Source organism: Muscardinus avellanarius (assembly GCF_963383645.1).
Source record: "Muscardinus avellanarius genome assembly, chromosome: 13".
Taxonomy (NCBI): domain Eukaryota; kingdom Metazoa; phylum Chordata; class Mammalia; order Rodentia; family Gliridae; genus Muscardinus; species Muscardinus avellanarius.
The window spans coordinates 54,589,363-54,611,264 of NC_137799.1; the positions used below are offsets into that span (position 1 = coordinate 54,589,363).

Here is a 21,902-nt window from a genome sequence, read left to right on the forward strand (position 1 = left end):
CTTGCAATCCCAGTGCTTGGGAGGCTGAGACAGGGGGATCACACAAGTTCAAAGCCAGCCTCGGCTACTTAGTGAGGCTCTTAGCAACTTAGTGAGACCCTGTTTCCAAATAAATTATAAAATAGGTCTGGGAGTATAGCCCAGAGATAGAAAAGCCTCTGAGTTCCACCCCAGTGCCATTTTAAAAAAAAACGTGAGCTGGGGTGTAGCTTGGAGGTAGATTGCCTCTGGATTCAAACCCCAGTACCAAAAAGAAAAAAAAAATTATATGACTTGATGTGAACTTCTTTGGGTTTAACCTATTTAGGTTTGCTCAGTTTCTAGGGTCTCTGCAGGTTTATATCTCTGGCCAAATATTTTAGCCACAGTTTCTTTATAGCAACTTGGACATTTTCACACTAAATTATGCATTGTATCTCACTTTTTTTTTTTTTTTGGTACTGGGGGTTGAACTCGGTTTCAACCTCCAAGCTACACCCCTAGCCTTGTTTTCTTTTTATGTGTGTGTGTGTGTGTGTGTGTGTGTGTGTGTGTGAGAGAGAGAGAGAGAGAGAGAGTCTGGGGATGAATCCCAGGGGTATCTCACCTCTGTCCTTTTTTAATTCTTTATTTTGAAACAGGGTCTCACTAAGTTACAGAGGGTCTCACTAAGTAGCTGAGGCTGTCCACGAACTGCAATCCTCTGGTCTCAGCCTTTATTTATTTATTTATTTATTTATTTATTTATGGTACTGGGGGTGGAACCCAGAGGCTTTCTACCTCTGGGCTATACTCCCAGACCTATTTTATATTTTATTTGGAAACAGGGTCTCACTAAGTTGCTGAGAGCCTCACTAAGTATCTGAGGCTGGCTTCAAACCTGTGCGATCCTCCTGTCTCAGCCTCCCAAGCACTGGGATTACAAGCGTGTGCCACCACGCCCGGCTTTGGTCTCAGCTTTCTGAATGCTGGGATTACAAGCATGCGTCAGCTCCCAACCCTATTTTTATATTCTTTATTTTGAAACAAGTTGCAAAGGGCCTCACTAAGTAGCTGGGTCCATCCGCAAACCCAGATCCTCCTGTCTCAGCCTCCCAAATGCTGGGATTACAAGTGTGCGCCACCACTCCCGGCTCTATCCCTATTTTATTTTTAATTTTGAAATAGTCTTACTAGGTTGATGAGAGTCTGATGCCCAGCTTTGGATTTCATTTAGACCTGCTTAAATTGGCTTTCCCTGACATTACTCTAATTAAAAAAGGGAGGGGAGACAGCACCTCGTCACTGTCCAGTGCACATAGACATCCAAGCGGCACACATGATGCCCAAGGGGAGAATCCCCTTGACTAATGGGTAGGGTTGGAACCTGGCCCCTCTGCGCTGTCTTCCTGCTTTCTCTGACACCACCCTGGCAAGGCTGTTGAGACTCCTTGTAACAGCCTCACAAGGATAGAAGTGGGCTCCCACACTAGATTTTTTTGTTTGCTTATGTATGGCTGGAGTGAAGGGTTAGTGTCTAAAAATATTCTGACTTGCCTGGCTGCTCCCTTCCTGATTCTTGGACTAGAGAAAGCAGACTTTTTGTTGGGAATGTTTTGGTCTATGACTGCTGACATTTTGGGTTGCTGGATTGTTCAGTTCTAGCCCTCCAAAGCTTTCAAATGTTTATTTTATTTATTTATTTATTTAATTTATTTATTTTTTTGTGGTACTGGGGGTGGAACCCAGAGGCTTTCTACCTCCAGGCTATACTCCCAGAGCTATTTTATACTTAATTTGGAAACAGGGTCTCACTAAGTTGCTGAGAGCCTCACTAAGTAGCTGAGGCTGGCTTCGAACCTGTGTGATCCTCTTGTCTCAGTCTTCCAAGCGCGAGGATTACAAGTGTGTGCCACCACACCCGGCATTTTCAAATGTTTGTTTTAAAATGTGCTTTTATTGGTGCATTATATTCTTCCATCATAATGTAAACCATGACAGTGACATCATGCACACAGCACTTGGTGGGTGTCCCCCCTCTCCTCATAGAGTACTGAGATTGACATTGGTATGTTCACATATGTACACAAAGCTAATGACAGTACTTTCTTCAATGATCCTTACTCTTTCCCTCCCCTTCCCTTAGACCACCTCCCTGGCTCCATGGAGGTTTCTCTTTGGTTTCCTAATTACTCCTCAGCTTTCACATATTAGAGAAAACATGCCCCTTCACTTTCCGTGACTGGCTAGTCTCACTTAACATAATGTTCTCCGGGTTCTTCCATTTTCCTGAAGATGACAAAACATTGTTCTTTTTTGCTGATTACGCTGGTAATCCCCGCGCTTGGGAGGCTGAGACAGGAGGATTGCACAGGTTCGAAGCCAGCCTCAGCTACTTAGTGAGGCTCTCAGCAACTTAGTGAGACCCTGTTTCCAAATAAAAGTAGAAAATAGGTCTGGGAGTATAGCCCAGAGGTAGAAGGCCTCTGGGTTCCACCCCCAGTACCAACAAAAGAAAGAAACAAAAACAAAAAAAATCCCATTGTGTGGATATTCCATAATTTTGTAATCCATTCATTTGTTGATGGACACCTTGGTTAATTGGGTTGGTTCCATAACTTGGCTATTGTGAATTGTGCTGCTATGAACCAAATGTTTGTTTTATAGATACTGCCCAGGGTTTTTAGTTGTACTTAGCAGAAGGAATAGGAAATATCGGTCTACCCCACATTATTGGAGGCATAATTCTTTAAGAGCAGATCTTTTCTTGTGTGTGTGTGTTTTTTTTTTTTTTTTTGGTGGCACTGGGGGTGGAACCCAGAGGCTTTCTACCTCCGGGCTATACTCCCAGACCTATTTTATATTTTATTTAGAAACAGGGTCTCACTAAGTTGCTGAGAGCCTCACTAAGTAGCTGAGGCTGGCTTCGAACCTGTTCTATCCTCCTGTCTCAGCCTCCCAAGTGCTGGGATTACAAGCGTGCACCAGCACGCCCGGCAAGAGCAGATCTTTATAGCAAACTATCAATCAGTCTCTCCAATTCCAAGGGACCCAGTGAGTGGCTAAGAGGAGGTGCAGACAGAAAAGTGGAGCAACGACTGAGTCCAGGGGACTGCCATGGCTAGAGGAAAGAAGGGAGAAACTAACAAAGGGAGACTGAGAAGGTACAGCTAGCAAGAGAGCAGAAGAACAGAAGAAAGCAAGATGGATATAGTGAATGACCTTTTTAGGGACAATTTAAGTGGGACAAAAGTAGAGATCTTATCTACTAGAATAGACTTTGAAAAGAATGGGAACAGAGCAAATTAACCAAGGCCATATATTATGTGATTCTATTTATATGGAATGTCCTAAATAGGCTAATCTATAGAGATTGGTGGTTGCCTTGGGCTGGGGTGGATTGGGGAAAGCAGATGGAAGTGACTACTAATGGTGATAAGGTCTTTTTTGGAGTGAGGAAAATGTTGTAAAATTAAATTGCAGTGATAATTGCAGAACTCTGGGATATATTTTACAAATATGAATTTTGACTTTAAATGGGTTACTTGTATGTGAATCATGTTTTAATAAAATTGTTAAAAAGGAAGGAAGGAGCCGGGCGTGGTGGTGCACGCTTGTAATCCCCGTGCTTGGGAGGTGGAGACAGGAAGATAGTGCTGGTTTGAAGCCAGCCTCGCTGGCTTAAGAGACCCTGTTTCCAAATAGAAATTTAAAATAGGTCTGGGACTGTAGCCTGGAGGTAGACGGCTTTCCAGGAACCCCAGTACCACCAAAAATAAATAAATAAATAAATAAATAAATAAATAAATAAATAAATAAATAAATAAATGGAAGGATGGATGGATGCCAGGCATGGTGGTGCATGCTTGTAATCCCAGGATTTGAGAGGCTGGTTTGTGGCAGCCTCAGCTACTGCTTAGTGAGGCCCTTTGCAACTCAGTGAGACCTTGTTTCAAAATAAAAATAAAAAACAGGACTGGGGTATAGCTCGGAGGTAGAATGCCTGTTTCCATTCTTAGTACTGGAAAAAAAGAAAGAGAGAAGGAAGAAAGAAAGAAAGAAAGAAAGAAAGAAAGAAAGAAAGAGATAAGAAAGAAATGAATGATACAAAGAGACATGCTAAGCCAGGTGTGGTGGTGCATGCTTTTAATCCCATCATTTGGGAGGCTGAGCCAGGAGATGGTGGTTCGTGGACAGACTCAGCTACTTAGTGAAGCCCTTTGCAACTCAGTGAGACCCTGTTTCAAAATAAATAGGGCAGGGCATGCTCAGAGGTAGAATGGCCCTGGTTTAATCCCCAGTACCACACACACAGACAAAAAGACATGCTGAAAAAATATTGAATTTTAATGCAGAGCTAATTTACTTTATACAAGTATTAACAATCCAATAGAAAAAAAATCAGGAAAGGATAGGAACAGACACATATATAAGATTATCCTAGCTAGGCATGGTGGCACATGCATGTCTGCAATCCCTGTGTTTGGGAGGCTGAGACAGGAGGATCTCAGGTTCAAGGCCAGCCTCAGCAACTTAGTGAGACCCTGTTTCAGAATAAAACATAAAATAGAACCAGGTTTGGTGGCATATAGTTGTTATCCCTGTTCTCAGGAGGCTGAGACAGGAGGATTGCAGGTTGGAGGATAGCATGGCCCAGGAGTAAGACTCTCATTAACCTAGCAAGAAAGACTCTGTTTCGAAATAAAAGTAAAATAGGGCTGGGGATGTAGCTTGGAGGTAGAATGTCTCTGGGTTCAATCCCCAGTGCCACAAAATATAAAAAATGAAATAGGGTTGTGGGTGTAGCTCAGCGGTACACCTGGGTTCAATCTTTAGTATTAAATAAAGAAAAGAAAAGAAAAAAAAAAAAAAAGAAATGAGCCGGGCGTGGTGGCGCACTCTTGTAATCCCAGCATTCAGGAGGTTGAGACCAGAGGATTGCGGACAGCCTCAGCTACTTTGTGAGGCCCTTTGCAACTCAGTGAAACCCGGTTTCAAAATAAAGAATAAAAAGTAGGGCAGGGGATATAGCTCAGAGGTCGAATGCCCCTGGGTTCCATCCCCAGACCTGCCCCCCAAAAAAGAACTTTAATTCACAAGAAAGTACTATAAATTAAAACTACACTGAAATGACTTTTGTTTCCTCTATCAGACTGAAGAAATCCCAAAGGTTGATAACACTCAGTGCTATAAAGTGAGCCCAGGCCTTGGCTTCTAGGTGATCCCAAGGTACTAATGTTCTTCACCAGGTACCTTGCTTAGCCACACACCACTGCCTGTTGGGCTTCTCTAACTCCTGCTTGGCTTACACCTGCAGAGCAACAAAGGCCGTTAGGAACTTTCTATCCTTAAAACAATCAAAAGATGGACAACAGAAGGGACCGACATGGGTTGTTGAGCGCCTGCATAATGCTGTTCCTGCTTTCTGTACTTTCCACTTGACTTGCACACCCTCTGAAAAATAACTGTTGATTGTCCATCCTGTGGGAACCTAAACTCATCACTCTTAAGCTTGTGTTTTTTTTTTTGGCGGGTCTGGAACCCGGGGCATTTGACCTCCAAGCTACACCCCCTGCCCTATTTTTTATTCTTTATTTCGAAACAGGGTCTCACTAAATTGCAGAGGGCCTCACTAAGTAGTAGCTGAGGCTGTCCGCAAACCTCTGGTCTCAGCCTCCCAAATGCTGGGATTACAAGCGTGTGCCACTATGCCTGGCTCTGAGCTTGTGATTTTGATGTATAAAATGAGCCCTGAGAAATGGCTCGAGGCTGCACTCAGGACTAAACACGCTGCAGTGTAGTCGCCGGCCAGCTAATAAAGACTTTCTATTCGGCTTAAACTAAGTCTGAATGGTCTTCTCTGGAGGTCACCCTATAACCGCAGCAAGACTAGGGAAACTGGCCCTCTTGTTCATTGCTAATGTTGGGCAAATTGGAAAAACCATCTGGAGAGCAACGTGACAGAACTTAACAAAATTACAAATTCACATGTGCTTTTGACCAAGTAATTCTATCTTTAAAAGGATTACCTAGTAATTGTCTCATATTTATACTCCTAGACAAGGGAAATGAATTATATGCGGGGTCATTCATATAACTGCAGCTCTACCTGTAAGAGCAAATAATTGGAAACAACCTAAATATCCATTAGGAAAAGATCAGGGGAGCCGGGCGTGGTGGCGCACACTTGTAATCCCAGCATTTGGGAGGCTGAGACTGGAGGATTGTGATTCCCAGACAGCCACAGCTACTTAGTGAGGCCCTCCACAATTCAGTGAGACCCTGTTTCAAAATAAAGAATAAAAAATAGGGCAGGGGGTATATCTTGGAGGTCAGATGCCTCTGGGTTCCATCCCCAGACCTGAAAAAAAGAAAATTTCACTGAGCTGTAAAGGGCCTTCAAACTGTGATCCTTCAGTCTCATACTTTTTATTTTTAAATAGTTTATTACTGAGGGTCTTGCTAAGTTGCTGAGACTAGTCTTGAATTTGCCATCCTTGTCTCAGCCTTATAAATTCTGGGATTATAGGTGTGAGCTACTATACCCACCTCTAACTTCCTACCATATTGAATTATTTTCCTCCAAGAATTTATATGGTAGTCACTTCTAATACCTGGAGATAGTGTCTTAAAGAGTTATTTGAGGGGGTAGAGGAGTGTCTAGCTCAGCAGTACAGAGCACATATTAGGCCCTGGTTCAACCCTTAGCAACACACACACACACACACACACACACACACACACACACACACACGGTTAAGATCATTAGGGTGGGCCTTAATTCAATATGACAGGTATCCTTTTTTTTTTTTTTTTTTGGTACTGGGGATTGAACCCAAGGGCATTCTACCTTCTAGCTACACCTCCAACCCTATTTTTTATTCTTTCTTTTGAAAAAGGTCTCAATAAGTTGCAGAGGGCCTCACTAACTAGTTGAGGCTGGCCTGGAATCTGTGGCGGTCCTATCTCGACTTCCCAAGTACTGGGATTTCAAGTATGTGCCACCAACCCTGGATGACAGGTGTGCTTCTATTAAAAAAAAAAAAAAAGAAAAAAGAAAAAAGAAAAAAAAAGGAGAATAGCTACAAATTACGCACAGAAAGGACAAAAAAAGACCTGTGGAAGTCAGTGTGGGGTATGGTGACACACACCCATAATCCCAGTACTTGGGAGGCTGAGATTGGAGGATCAAATGTTCAAGGACAGCCTCAGCAGTTTAGCAAGAGGTAGGGTTGGGAGTGTAGCTTGGAGATAGAATGTCTCTGGGTTCAAGCTTCAGTACAAAAAAAAAAAAAAAAAAAGACATTATTCTCTCTCTGTAGCCTTCTATACTACCACATTCTAAGAAACTAATATACACCAGAGCTGGGATTTTAAGAATTTAAAAAAATATTTACTGAGCTGGGTATGGCGATACAGGCCTATAATCCCAGTACTTTCTTGAGTAGTTCAGACAGGAGGATGGCAGGTTCAAGGACAGCCTCAGCAGTGTATTTGAGACTTTTCCCATCTTAGTGAGACTTTAAGACTTTTTTTTTTTAAACTGGAGATAGAACCTTTGAGCTACACCCCCGGCCCTATTTTTTTTTTTTTTTTTTTTTTTTGGTGGTACTGGGGTTCCTGGAAGCCCTTCTGCCTCTGGGTTATACTCCCACGGGCTACACTCCCACACCTATTTTTTTAACTTTTTTTTTTTTTTAATGTGGAAACAGGGTCTCTTAAACCAGTGAGGCTGGCTCCAACCCAGAACAATCCTCCTGTCTCAGCCTCCCAAACGCGGGATTACAAGTGTGCGCCACCACCATGCCCGGCTCCCAGCCCTATTTTTTGAAACAGAGTTTCACTGTTGCTGAGGCTATCCTTGAACCTTCCATCTTCCTGTCTCAGCCTCCCAAGTACTGGGATTACAGGTGTGTGCCACTACATCTGGCTGAGGCTATGTTATAAAAACAAAACAAAACAAAACTGAGTGTAGCCTGGAGGTAGAATGTTCCTAAGTTCAAACCCCAGTACCAAACTCACATAAATACTTAGTATTTATACTTTCTTATTATGTGCATGCATTTAGCTGCACCCTGAGTATACAAGAATGAAAGACTTGATCCTTGACCAAATTTATCATCTAGTACAGGGACCTGGAGCAAATCATTTATGTATCATGATTAAGTACTATAAAGGAAAACAGTGTTATGGTAGAGAGTAAAGGAGATTCTCTTTATGGTAGTGTGGTTAGGAAAACATTGTCTTAGGAGGTAACATTTAATTAGAAAAAACCTGCGTGACAACAGGTAAGACTGGAAAGTTTGAGGCCAGGATAAGGTGTTTGGGCTGTCCTTCACAGCAGTGGGTCAGCATTTTCAGCAGGGAAGTGAGGTCATTTTGCATTTTGAAAAAGATCATGGGGGATATACCTCGATGGAGAGTGCTTAGTTATCAGGGAGACCCTGGGTTCAACACCCCCCCCACCCCCCCCACCCCCCCCCCCACCCCCCCCCCCCCCCCCCCCCGGCCAGGGATTGTAGAGGCTAGAGAAAGCAGGAAAACTCCTGGAGACATCCAATGGGTGTCTGGACCTGGGGTAATCTTGCCTAGTGGCTTGTGGGATAGGGTGGCTGAGGGTATCATTCAGTGATAGGACAGAGAAGTCTGCAAAGCAGTTAGAGAAGTGAAACGGATGGTCCAGAATTTAAAGAAAAAAATTCAAGGCTTTCAGGGTATCTTGCTGTGAATTCCCGCGGCCGGGGTAGGGGATGCTGCAGGAACTGGCAATCTTAGGGCAGAGCTTGAGGGACAAGAAAGTCGAAACAAAGTTAAGCTCTGGTTGTTAACTTTCTTTTTGCGGTACTGGGGAGGAAACGTAGGGGCATTCTACTTCCAAGCTACACCCCCAGCCCGATCTTTTATTCTTTTATTTTGAAACAGGGTCTCACTGAGTTGCAAAGGGCCTCACTAAGTAGCTGAGGCTGTCGGCAAACCCGGATCCTCCTGTCTCAGCCTCCCAAATCATGGGATTACAAGCGTGCACCATCACGCCTGGCTGGTTCTAACCTTCTGTACAGTGGATTGAGCCTAGGGGCAATCTACCTCTGAGCTGCATCCCTAGCCCTAGTTTTTAGTTTGAAGTAGGGTCTCAGGAGGCTGATTAGAGTCTGACTACTTGTTGGGGCTGTCCTCCAACCTGCGATCCTCCCATCTCGGCCTCGCTCAGCAGGCTTAAAGGCGTGCACCACCACACCCGGCTCGGTCGTGACTTCCTTCTCGGGCACCACCGGATGCCTAATGTCAGGAACCGAGGTGAAGCTCCACCGTGGAGCAGCACAAGGATCAGGCAAGGTCAGACAGATGTGGCCGTGAAGGTGCTGACCCTCACCCACAGAGAACGGCGCGCCTGGACAAACCCACCACATCTGCGAGCGAGCACCCCCGCAACTTCATCCACCCAGCGCACCGGCCCCAGGCCGGAAGTACCGCCCATCCCCGCTCACTTCCGTTTCATCGCATCTGCTAATCTCGCGAGAACTAAAAGCGCTATGTGACTTGGGCTAAGCGGAAGTTAGGCCTCTTTTTCGTGGCGCCGGGTAGGCGATCAGCTGCGCCAAGATGAAGGTAGGCGATATGGCGGGTGTGGGAGTAAGCTGGGCGAACGTGGATCGGGCCCCAGAACGCGGGCTTCCCTCAGTCCCGGCGCTCCAAGGTGCTGGGTCTAGGCGGAGAAGGGTCTGTGGCAGGATGAAGCTAGTTCTTCTGGGGACCAGGGCTAGTTTAGAGAGCGGATGGCGGGCGATTGCGGCTGGAGTTCCTTCGGGTCGCGAGCGCCATAGTGGGGTCCGGGTGCCGGGCCGGGTCACATGGGAGCGTAGCTTCCAGTTTGCGGTTGGCCTGTCGTGTGGCTCTTTTCTCTAAATGCCTAGATCGGGCCACTTGGGGACGGTGAATGGCAGCCAGGCGCCCTCCCCGGCGTCATCCTGCAGGGCAGCAGGGAAAGCGCGTCCTGCTGAGCGCAGTGCTTGTCACGCGTTACTAGTACTCGTGCCGTTATTGAATAGAATCATCTTAAATTTTGGGGTTGTGAGCCTTCAGGCATCTTGCGATGGAATAACAGTTGTGGAGATTGCCCTAATCTTTCCCCCTCTTTCAATTTCAATCCTTAGCTGAATATCTCCTTCCCAGCCACTGGCTGCCAGAAACTCATTGAAGTGGACGATGAACGCAAACTTCGTACATTTTACGAGAAGCGTATGGCCACAGAAGTTGCCGCTGATGCTCTGGGTGAAGAATGGAAGGTAAAGTTGACTATGGAATTATTTGGGCTAGTTCAGTGAGAGAGGAAGCCCTGTTATCAATATTGGTGATTCTGGGGTTCCAACTCCAGGTTTGCGCTTCCGACCTTGGGGGATGTATACTACATTAAGCTGGAACATTATGTGAGTGTAGTGTAAGGGCCAAGAAGGGTTTCCAATTTCTTGGTCGTTTTATGCTTTGGGTTCTTAGTTTTACTGTCTTGGTGCTGCTAATCTCTATTTGAAACAGGTTGGAAGTGTAATTTAAAGGAACTTGCTATTTGAACTTGGTCATATTTGAAATGTAGACAAAATGTAGTTCAGAAGTTTAAGTTGGTCTTGACTGTATTACTTTAAAAAAGGTGTGGTTTGTAGTCTATAATTCTGTATTTTGTACATTTGGAACAAGAATAGAAAATATGTTATTGTGTATTCATGCAGGGTTATGTGGTCCGAATCAGTGGTGGGAACGACAAACAAGGTTTCCCCATGAAGCAGGGTGTCTTGACCCACGGCCGTGTTCGCCTACTGCTGAGTAAGGGGCATTCCTGTTATAGACCAAGGAGAACTGGAGAGAGAAAGCGCAAATCTGTTCGGGGTTGCATTGTGGATGCCAATCTGAGCGTTCTCAACTTGGTTATTGTAAAAAAAGGTGAGGTTTGTGTTAGTTTGATTTTTGTGGAAACACTTAAAGACAACTGTTTCATTGGTATCTATCTGCACACTGAGATGAGTTCTTTACTGGTATAACTGCAAGTAATTCAGCAATAACAAATTTAGGATTCTTAATTATAAGGTGGTTGTTGAAAAGATATCCTTGTTGAATTGCCTTCCCAAGGAGAGAAGGATATTCCTGGACTGACGGATACCACTGTGCCTCGTCGCCTGGGGCCCAAAAGAGCCAGCAGAATTCGAAAACTTTTCAATCTCTCCAAAGAAGACGATGTCCGCCAATATGTTGTCAGAAAGCCCTTAAATAAGGAAGGTAAGGGCATGCTTGGTTTTGGTCATTTGACATTTGCATTTTGTGAAAATGAAGAAGGTAGAATCTGTCTCTTTGGAGCATAAGTACCATTTACCTGGTGGAAAATGGAATGTGATGGTAATCTTTCTGAAATTTAATATTAGAGGTTCTTTAAAGTAGTTTTTTTTCTTTTTGTGGTTTTTTTTTTTCCCCCAGTACTGAATATGGAACCCAGGGGAATTTACCCCAAGTGACACCCCAGCCTTTTATTTTATTTATTTTGAAACAGGGTCTCACAGAGTGGCAAAGGGCCTCACTAAGTAGCTGAGGTGAACCATGATCCTCCTGTCTCAGCTTCTCAAATGCTGGGATTACAAGCATGTGCCACCATGGCGGGCTATTCTTTATTTTTGAAACAATGGTCTCATTAAGTTATAGAGGGCCTCACTAAGTAGCTAAGGCTGGCCACAAACCTGTCTCAGCCTCCCAAGTATTGGAATTACAGTCTTGTGCCAGCGCTCCCAGCTCTAGAGGTTCTTAATTGGTATTTTTTGGCTTATAAAAGATAAATGCTTTTATCTACTGAAATTGCTCAAACTCCTCACCCTGTTTTCCTCCCACCCTGTATTTCTTAGATGACATGTGAATAACAGTAAAAGCTGGGAAAATTAGAAGTTAACAAATTCTAAAAGGGGGCAGATGTTTGGGGATTTTAAAAATACATATATTAGCCAGGTGTGGTGGTGCATGCTTGTAATCCCAGTATTTGGGAGGTTGAGACAGGATTGCAGTTCACTGACAAGCCTCAGCTACTTGGTGAGGCCCTCTGCAACTCAAACTCTCCTTCCAAATAAAGAATTAAAAATAGGGCTGGGGGTGTATCAGGTAGAATGCCCCTAGGTTCCACCCCAATAATATATACACACACACACACACACACATATAACACACACATATATATTGACATGTTAGTCAACATTTATTAGCAGTGAGGTCCATTGTGTTATGCTTAAAATTAGTATTTTTCTAGCAAAATGTGTAATTTACATTAAATAGTATGTTGGAGTTTCTTGACAAGCCTGAAAAAATTTTGGATTTTAGGACTGTTAGGACTTATACCTGTAGTTGGCATATACCACGTGCCAGGTATTATTTTATGTACTGAAGATATGCTGTAAGTTGACAAATTTTACCCTGGGGAGGCTTATATTGCAGAAATATAATTGGCAAGTATGTGACATTTCTAAATAATAGCACCTCTGTAAAAACTAAAATGTGATCCACAGGGTTTTTTTAGTAGGTAATGTGGGTCGTGCTGGCGATTGAGCCCAAGGCATTTCTACCCTCGAGCTGTATTCCCAGACATATTTTATTTTTATTTGCAAACAGGGTCTCACTAGGTTGATTAAAGTCTCACTGCTTGGTTAGGCTGTCCTTGAACCTGTGATTTTCCATTTTCCTGTCTCAGCCTCCCAGGTACTGAGATTATAGGTGTGTGCCACCATACCCATCTGAAAGTTGTTTTTTTTAATTGTTCTTTTAGTAGAAGAACCTGACATTTGCGTGTGTGGGGGGGGGGTCCTGGGGATAGAACCCAGGGGCATACCTCTGGGGTACACCCCAGGCCTATTTTATTTTTATTTATTTATTTATTTATTTTGTGGTACTGGGGTTCCTGGAAGCCCTTCTACCTCCGGGCTATACTCCCAGACCTATTTTTACATTTTTTTTTTAAATTTGGAAACAGGGTCTCCTAAGCCAGCCGCGTGGCTTCGAACCTGCGGGATCCTCCTGCCTCTGCCTCCCAAGTGCGGGGATTACAAGCGTGTGCCACCACGCCTGGCTTATATTTTATTTTGAAACAGGGTCTCAGTAAGTTGCTGAGAGCCTCACTGAGTAGCTGAGACTGGCTTCGAACCTGTGCGATCCTCCTATCTCAGCCTCCCAAGTACTGGGATTACAAGTATTTGCCACCACATCTGGGTGGATATTTGAATAGTAATTTATAACCTGAGGTATTAACTCCTACTACACAAGGTGTCTGTGAACAACTATTAATCTGAGGTTTCTGCTACAAAGCAAATTTGTAATCCATGGGCAATATTAGAGTACAGGCAGAAAGGCAAACTGAAGAAATGAGTCAGCAACATGTCATGCAATCTGATGTTAATGTTTTCTTTCCCCAAACAGGCAGAATTTGTCATAGAAATAGTTGGTCCTAAATGGGAACTTGAGTATGATGGGATGATGTGTGTAGATGGTGCTGTACCTAGTTTTTATAGTCATTTATCCATGCAGTGAAACACTGGTGCATAGTGGACCATGTTAAGGTGGTTACTTTGTAGAGCTTCATTTTCCTTATCCTTTGACAGGATTGAGCCTATCTTTTAAGTTTCTGTTAAGGATGTAATGAGTATTTTAAGTTGTGAGGTAGTTCAGATTTTTAAAGGCCTTCTATGTAAGTGTTCAAGTCCCAAATGAGTTATTGGCCTAATTTGGGGGGCTTAATGCAGAATCTGGACCATTTTGGAATCTTTTGTTTCAGCCAGACCCCTTGGTTTCTAACATTACTACACGTGGACCCTAGTAGATGTGTCTGTGTCTACCACTGAGCTGTACTTGAGGATATTCTTGAGAAATGATTAAGTCATCTGAATTTTTAGGTAAGAAACCCAGGACCAAAGCACCTAAGATTCAGCGTCTTGTTACTCCACGCGTCCTGCAACACAAACGCCGGCGTATTGCTTTGAAGAAACAGCGTACTAAGAAAAACAAGGAAGAGGCTGCAGAATATGCTAAACTTTTGGCCAAGAGAATGAAGGTAAATCTAAGATGATTTGGAGTTGGGCAAGAGGGGCGGTCTTTTGAGTTTGCATTTTTCACCTAGACAACGCCTTATAACTTTGCTTTTTGGTTTTGTTTAGGAAGCCAAAGAAAAACGCCAGGAACAGATTGCCAAGAGACGCAGGCTGTCCTCTCTGAGAGCTTCTACTTCTAAGTCTGAGTCCAGTCAAAAATAAGAATTTTAAAGTGTAACAAATAAAGATCAGACCTTAGATCTCCTTTGTTGATTTTTCATTAATCGTGTATTGCCAGTCTCAGCAACTTAGTGAGAACCTGTTTTAAAATAAAAGGGCTGGGATGTAGCTCATGTAGACAACCCCTGGGTTTAATTCCCAGTACCACTGCTACAACAGTAGTAAGGAATGGCCAAAACAAAGATGTTCTTTTGGGGAATGAGTGGCCCAGCTACTTACTGAGGTACTTTACAACTCTGCGAGACCCTGTTTTAAAAATAAAGAATAAAGCTGGGCTTAGTGGCTCACACTTGTAATCCCAGCATTTGGGAGGCTGAGACAGGATTGTGGTTCACAGACAGCCTCAGCTACTATCTAGTGAGGCCCTTTACAACTCAGAACCTGTTTCAAAATACAGAATAAGTCTGGGGGTATATCTCAGAGGTAGAATGCCCCTGGGTTCCATCCCCAGTACTGTGTGTGTGTAAAGCAGTTGACTGTTTATATGAAATACTTGGTAGGGCTGGGGATACAGCTTGGTGATAAGAGCATTTACCTAGCATGTACCAGTACCACCAAAAAAACGCACACTGGCATCAAAGAAAAGTGTATTATATAGTCTATTGTAGCTACATAGCTCATTTGATTTCTTAAGGCACATTTAGGTATGGTATTGGGGTAATAAGCTTTATTTTATTTACATAGTATATTTTAGCCAGGTGAGTAATATTTTGAAATAGTAACCCAAGGCAAAAAAGACATTTTAGCAAAACAGTAACTTGGTGGTAAGGCAAGTCTGATATGCTTCAGAGTTTTGTGTTAACCAGCATGTGGTTGACTGTAAGGCACAAAACAATCATAGGTTCAAGGACAAGCCCCAGCAAGTAGTGAGACATTCATCAACCTAGCAAGACCATTTCAAAGTTTAAATAGGACTGAGGGTATAGCTTAGAATGAATGCCCCTTGGTTCATTCTCCAGTACCACACAGTCATTAGTACTTTAGAGGTTGACATAGGAGTATCACAGATCGAAAGCCTCAGCAATTTAGACCCTGTTTCAAAATAAAATCACAGACGAGGTGTACCTCTTAATGCCTGCCCTGGGTTGCTATGATCAATCTACAAGATACATGATCAAGATCAGTAAAAGCCAGCCATGGTGATACACACTTGTAATTCCCTTGGGAAGCTAAGACAGGGTACTAGGTTGACTGCCTCAACTAGGCCCTCACTTGAGATCCTGTTTCAAAGTAAAAAATGGGGCTTGGTGATGCAGGACCTCAGAAAACATAAAATCTGAATGATTGCTTCTAGAAATAAGGATCAAAGTTTCTCTTGCTATATGTCATTTCTAGATTTTTTTTTTCATATATTAGATGGCCTGGTAGTTTTTCCTGTAAATTTTTTTTTTATATTTTTGTGGGGCCTGGCATGGTGATGCATGATTGTAATCCCAGTATTTGGGAGGCTGAGACAGGATTGCAGGTTTGAGGCCAGCCTCAGCTACTTAGACCCTGTTTCAAAATAAAGACAAGCCGGGTGTGGTGCTGCAAGCTTGTAATTCCCGCGCTTGGGAGGCAGAGACGGGAGGATCGCGCAGGTTCGAAGCCAGCCTCTCTGTCTTATGAGACCTTGTTTCCAAATAACCAGGTGCATGTTCTACCTCTGGACAACCTCTCCCCCCATTCCATTTAAAAATTTTTTTATTTGGAAATGGGCTCACCAAGTTACTTTCTGAAGCTGGTGTTGAAACTGATATTAACTGTCTCAGTCTCACAAATACTGGGATTGTGCCACCATGCCAGGCTTAAAACTTTAAATTTTTTTTGGTGTATGCATGGGGGATTGAATTCAGGGGCATCCTGCCTCCATGCTAAATCCCCAGCCCTATTTTATTTTGGTCTCACTAAGTTGTTGGCAGCCTCACTAAATTGCTATAGCGGGCACTGAACCTGCAATCCTGTCTCATTCTCCGCGCTGGGACTATAGACACGGGCCACCATACCTGGCTCTCCCGTAAATTTTAATGCTACCCTTTCTGTCTACAGGTTACAAGGAGCCTTTAAGAGACTTAATCCCAGTACTTGGGAGGCTAAGACAAGAGGATCAGCCTCTTGTCTTAGCCTCTTTTGAGGCCAGCCTCAGCAAATGGAAAGTAATGTAGCATGGCATCTTGCTTGGAGGTAGAATACCCAAGTTTCACCCCCAGTGCCGGAAAACAAAGATTCATACTCGAAACCAGTCTAGGTTCGAATGGCAAGCAGCCGTTCGTCTCCAAGTTAACTGTTTTAAATGTTAACAACTTAACAATAGCTGTGTGTGTGTGTGTGTGTGTGTGTTACTAGGGATAGAATCCAAGGGCATTCTGCCTTCTAACTATACACCCAGCCCTATTTTATTTTGAAACAGTTTCAGTAAATTGCTGAGGGTTGTGGCTGCTGGCTGCAAACTTGTGGTTCTCCTGTCTCAGCCTTCAAGGTATTGACATTATGTGTGCCACCACACCCAGCATACGGCTATACATATGCAATATATTATTTTGTGTATATGATGCTAGGGATGGAACCCAGGAACATTCTACCTTTGAGATACACCCCTAACCCAGTTTTGTTCTTTTATTTTTAAAGGGTCTCGCTAAATTGCAGAGGCTCACTACAGACCTGCAATTCTGTCTCAGCCTCCCAAGAACTGGGATTATAACCGTGTACCACCAACCCCATCATATGGCTATATTTAAATGTGTAAAGATTTTTGTAAACAAAGCCTTTGGTAAATAAAAACGAGTTATGAAGACAATGGCAAAACAATACTGAAATGATAATGATCTCAAAGGTTTATATTCTTACAGATTATTAAAAATGTAACATGTTAAACCCAGTGTGGTGGCACACACTTGTAATCCCAGTGCTTGGAGGCTGAGACAGGAGGATCGCACAGGGTCAAAGCCAGCCTCATCTACTTAGGCCCAGTTTCCAAATAAAATATAAAATAGGTCAGGTCTGGGAGTGTAGCCCAGGGATAGAAAGCCCCTGGGTTCCACCTCCAGTACCACCAAAAAAAAAAAAATGTAATTCTAGTACTTGGAGGCTGAGACAGGAGAGTTGCAGGTTTATGGCCACCCTCAGCTGCTTAGGCCCTCTGCAACTTAGTGAGACCTTGTTTCAATGTAAAAGATAAAAAGTAGGGTTGGGTGTAACTGGGAATGTCCCTGGGTTCAATCCACAATTTGGGGGAAAAAAAAGTACAACAAAGACTTTTATTCAACCTCAATTTTTAATATGCAAGATATTCCAAAATTTGTTGGGTCAATAAAGTGTTAAATTGTAGTTGCAAAAATATATACTCTTGAAACAGTGCAAAAGATCCATTTTAAAGGTAGCAAATATTGTACATAATTTGATAAGGTTTTTTTTTCCACCTAGCTTTCACAAATTCAGACTAAAATTCTGCATAGATTAGATTACTCCTTAGGTATTGAAAGGTTGGTATGGTAACTAATTTTAAAAAGGTTGCACCATGGAGAAGGAAGATTTGTGCTACGTTGTACCATATGGAAGTAGTTTTTTGTACATCAACTGATATATAGTCACTTGAATAATTACTGGAAATGTATACACACAACCATTGGCTTTTAGACCAGGCAGTTAAGGCAAACTTACTTTTCCTAATGGATGTTTTAAAAGCATGATAAAATGTAAAAGAGGCATGTGAGGTCATGATTTTCTCAAACCTGGCGACAAAGCTCATTAAGCTTTAAAGTTTTAAGACATTAATTCAACCTATATAACAGTATTTACAAATGCACATTTTTACTCACAAGCATACAAGTCTAAATATTATACAAGAATAAAAACTTCTGTGTGCAATGCAAGTTTATCCCACAGGTTTTAAAAAGTGACCAATATCAACAGTTTATACGCCTGAACAACGATATCAGGACTGAAGGCAATATACACTAGCATTTTCAGCATGACTTGTAAATAACAAGTAATCCAGTTTAATATTTTAACTATTTGACTCCAATTTTAAAGACACTGCAAAATAACATAGTATTGAAAATGAAAAGTATCTGGATATTCAAGATATAATCCATTAAGCAAGATAATACATAATACAAAAGTTGAAAACATATATTAAATTTAAAGTCAGAGGGAAGGCAGTTGTCATGACTTTAAAGTAATCTTGAAATTAATGACTACAAATGAGTTTAGTAGTCATTTAACAGGTAATGGGATCCCCTTTCAGAAGACTATTGCAACATGCAAACTAAGAATTTTAATAAATACTTATAATATACACATCCCCATACATATACAGTCATAATACAAACATATTTGCTCTTATAATTGAGACATTTCATTTGTTTTGGGGAGAGGCAAGTTTCATTTGCCATTCCCCAAACCCAATAGTTTCATATATGAACAAATCCCTAGAAGGAATATGTTTTTCATTATTTTTATCAAATTACTGCCAAGAAACCAAAAAATAGTTCTCATCAGAGGCAGAGAAGGAGTTCAGGAGTTAGATGGATGAAGCCTCAGGGCATTTTAATGGCATTTTACACTTAGATGATTCATTATGAATTACAATTCATTATATATTGTCCCAAGAGTTCATTTCAGTTTTCACCGATTCTTAGGATGTGGAAAGAAATCCTAATTTTGTTTCTGAAGCATTGTTATAAAATTCTGATAGATTTATTTAAATCAGAGGCGCTCCAAAACACTTCCTGCACCACTCCACACTGATACTTGGTGGGGCATCAATTTTCTGTAACTTTTCAAGAATCTCTGAAGATAGACTATGGTATGCAGCTCTGTATTCATTGTCAAAAGCCTCTGAAAGACATTTTTGAAAATGAAGTCATTTGTTAGTAAAACAAAGGCAGGGCTGGCGTGGTGATGCACCTTTGTAATCCCAGCATCTGGGAGTCTGAGGAGGTTCTGGGTTCCTGGCCAGCCTCAGCTACTTACTTAGGCCCTTTGCAACTCAATGAGACCCTGTTTCAAAATAAATAATAATAATAATAATAATAATAATAATAATAATAATAATAATAATAATAATAAAAAGGGCTGGGAGTGTAGCTGGGAGGTAGAATGCTCCTGGGGTTCATCCTCTATACTGTAAAATAAATAAATAACAGAGCTGGATGTGGTGGCGCACGATTGTAATCCCAGCAGCATTTGGGAGGCTGAGACAGGAGGATCACAGTATGCGAACAGCCTCAGCTACTTAGGCCCTTTGCAACTTAGACCCTGTTTCAATATAAAGAATAAAAATTAGGCCTAGGCCTAGGGGTGTCGCTCCAAGGTAGAATGCCTATGGGTTCCAACCCCAGTACCGCAAAAAAGAAAAGAAAAAAAATGACAGTCTTGCTGGGTGTGGTGGCGCAAGCTTTGTAATCTCAGCATTTGGGAGGCCGAGACAGGAAGATTGCAGTTCTTAGACAGCCTCAGCTATGTTTTTTTTTTTTTAAGTACTGGGGATAGAACCCAGGGGTATTCTACCTCCAAATGACATTTTTATTCTTTATGTGATCCTTCCTATCTCAGCCTCCTGAATGCTGGAAGCCTCAGCTACTTAGTCCCTTTGCAACTCAGTGAGACCCTGTTTCAAAATAAAGAATAAAAATAGGGCTGGGGGTGTATCTTGGAGGTAGAATTGGTACTGGGGTTCCTGGAAACCCTTCTACCTCCGGTCTACACTCCCAGACCTATCTATTATATGTGTGTGTGTGTGTGTGTGTGTGTGTGTGTGTGTGTGTGTGTGTGTATTTGTTTTTGGAAACAGGGTCTCTCAAGCCAGCAAGACTGGCTTCAAACCTGCGCGATCCTCCCTCCTGTCTCCGCCTCCCAAACACGGGAATTACAAGTGTGCGCTTTTATTCTTTATTTTGAAACAAGATCTCATTATGTTACAGAAGGCCACCCTAAGTAGCTGAAGGCTGTCCGTGGACTGGAATCCTCCAGTCTCAGCCTCCCAAATGCTGGGATTTTAAGAATAATTGTGTAGGTGCCACCACACTAGGTTTTTTATTTTATTATTATTAATATTATTATTATTGCAAGTCTGGGGATTTATAGTAATATTATTATTATTGCAAGTCTACCTCTGAGCTACATCCCCTGCCCTATTTTTTAATTTTTTTTTTTTTTTTTTTTTTTTTTTTTTTTTTTCGGGTCTGGGGACGGATCCCAGGGGCATTTGACCTCCGAGAGCTACACCCCCTGCCCTACTTTTTATTCTTTATTTTGAAACCAGGTCTCACTGAGTTGCAGAGGGCCTCACTAAGTAGCTAAGGATGTCCGCGAACTGTGATTTTCTGGTCTCAGCTTTCCGAATGCTGGGATTACAAGCCTGGGATTACAAGTGCATGCCACCATGCCTGGCTTTCTTTCTTTCTTTCTTTTTTTTTTGACAGTTGTTGAAGATTTAAAGAAGTTTATTAGAAAGATAGAAATACAGAAAATAGGCCAGGCGTGGTGGCGCACGCTTGTAATCCCCACGCTTGGGAGGCGGAGACAGGAGGATCTTGCAGGTTCGAAGCCAGCTGAGCTGGCTTAAGAGACCCTGTTTCCAAATTTAAAAAGTATAAAAATAGGCCTGGGAGTGTAGCCTGGAGGTAGAAGGGCTTGGGCTTCCAGGAACCCCAGTACCACCAAAAAAAAAAAAAAAAGAAAGAAAGAAAGAAAGAAAGAAAGAAAGAAAGAAAGAAAGACAGAAAATAGAAATACAGCTCCATACCAGACTGGCATGGAGGGGTGACTCGAAATGAATACACCCTTTTGAAACAGGGTCTCACTAAATTGTGGGGATTACAAATGCTGGGATTACAAGCATGTGCTAACCACGCCCTGCTCCAGGCTTTTTATATTTATTTGAAACTGGTCTCACTAGGTTGATAAGATCCTCACTATTCATTGAGGCTGTCCTTGAACCTGTACTCCTCCTGTTTCAGCCTCCCAAGTATTGGGATTACAAAACTGCACCACCAAACCCAACTCCTATGTTTTATTTTATCTTGAAACAGAGTCACTAGGTTGATAAAAATCCTGTCAGCCTCTCAAGTACTGGGATTTCAAATATGCACCGCCACACTGGCAGATTTTTTGGGGGGTTGGTGGTTCTGGGGATTGAACCCAGAGGCATTCTACCTCTGAGACATACCCCCAACCTAATTTTATACCTTAATTGGAAATAGGATCTCATTAGGTTGCTGAAAGCCTTGGTAAGTTGCCAAGGCTGGCTTTGAACCTGTGATCCTCCAATGTTAGCCTCCTCAAGTACTGGGATTACAGGCATGCACCATGATGCCCAGCTAAATTACATATATTTACGGTACTGGGGATTAAACCCAGAGGTATTCTACCCCTGAGGTACACCCCCAGCTCTCTTCTTTTTAATTCTTTATTTTCTAACAAGGTCTCACTAAATTGCAGAGGGCCACACTAAGTAGCTGAGGCTAGCTTCAAACCTGTGATCCTCTCTCAGCCTTCCACATTAGCATGTGCCACCATGCCTGGTTTTAATTAGATATAAACTGCATATTTACTTATTTTCTTTATTTTTTTCTGGTACTGGAGATTGACCCAGGGGCATTCTACCTCTGAGCTCATCCCCACCCCAGCCCAATTTAATTTTTTTCTTTTAAAAAAGGGTCTGGCTAGGTTGATAAGTTT

At 42.5% G+C, this 21,902-nt stretch overlaps 2 protein-coding genes across 11 annotated transcripts in view; one reads left to right on the forward strand and one right to left on the reverse strand.

Moving 5' to 3' along the window:
• Positions 1-9,573: 9,573 nt before the first annotated feature.
• RPS6 (ribosomal protein S6) lies at positions 9,574-14,254 on the forward strand (the record flags this gene model as incomplete). The annotated part of the gene is made up of 7 exons (XM_080708975.1): positions 9,574-9,824; positions 9,870-10,026; positions 10,110-10,241; positions 10,680-10,890; positions 11,077-11,223; positions 13,866-14,023; positions 14,127-14,254. 7 exons carry the CDS (start codon positions 9,574-9,576, stop codon positions 14,220-14,222), a joined length of 1,152 nt encoding a protein of 383 aa, XP_080565101.1. The 3' UTR covers positions 14,223-14,254.
• A 4,667-nt stretch (positions 14,255-18,921) lies between these two features.
• The window catches only part of DENND4C (DENN domain containing 4C), a gene marked incomplete at both ends in the record, with an annotated part of 121,895 nt that continues 118,914 nt past the window's right edge, over positions 18,922-21,902 (reverse strand). For all 10 annotated transcript variants that reach the window (XM_080709179.1, XM_080709180.1, XM_080709186.1 and 7 more), the window contains one exon: positions 18,922-19,058. In XM_080709179.1, the coding sequence (XP_080565305.1) occupies positions 18,922-19,058 (137 nt within the window). The remainder of the gene's footprint in view (positions 19,059-21,902) is intronic.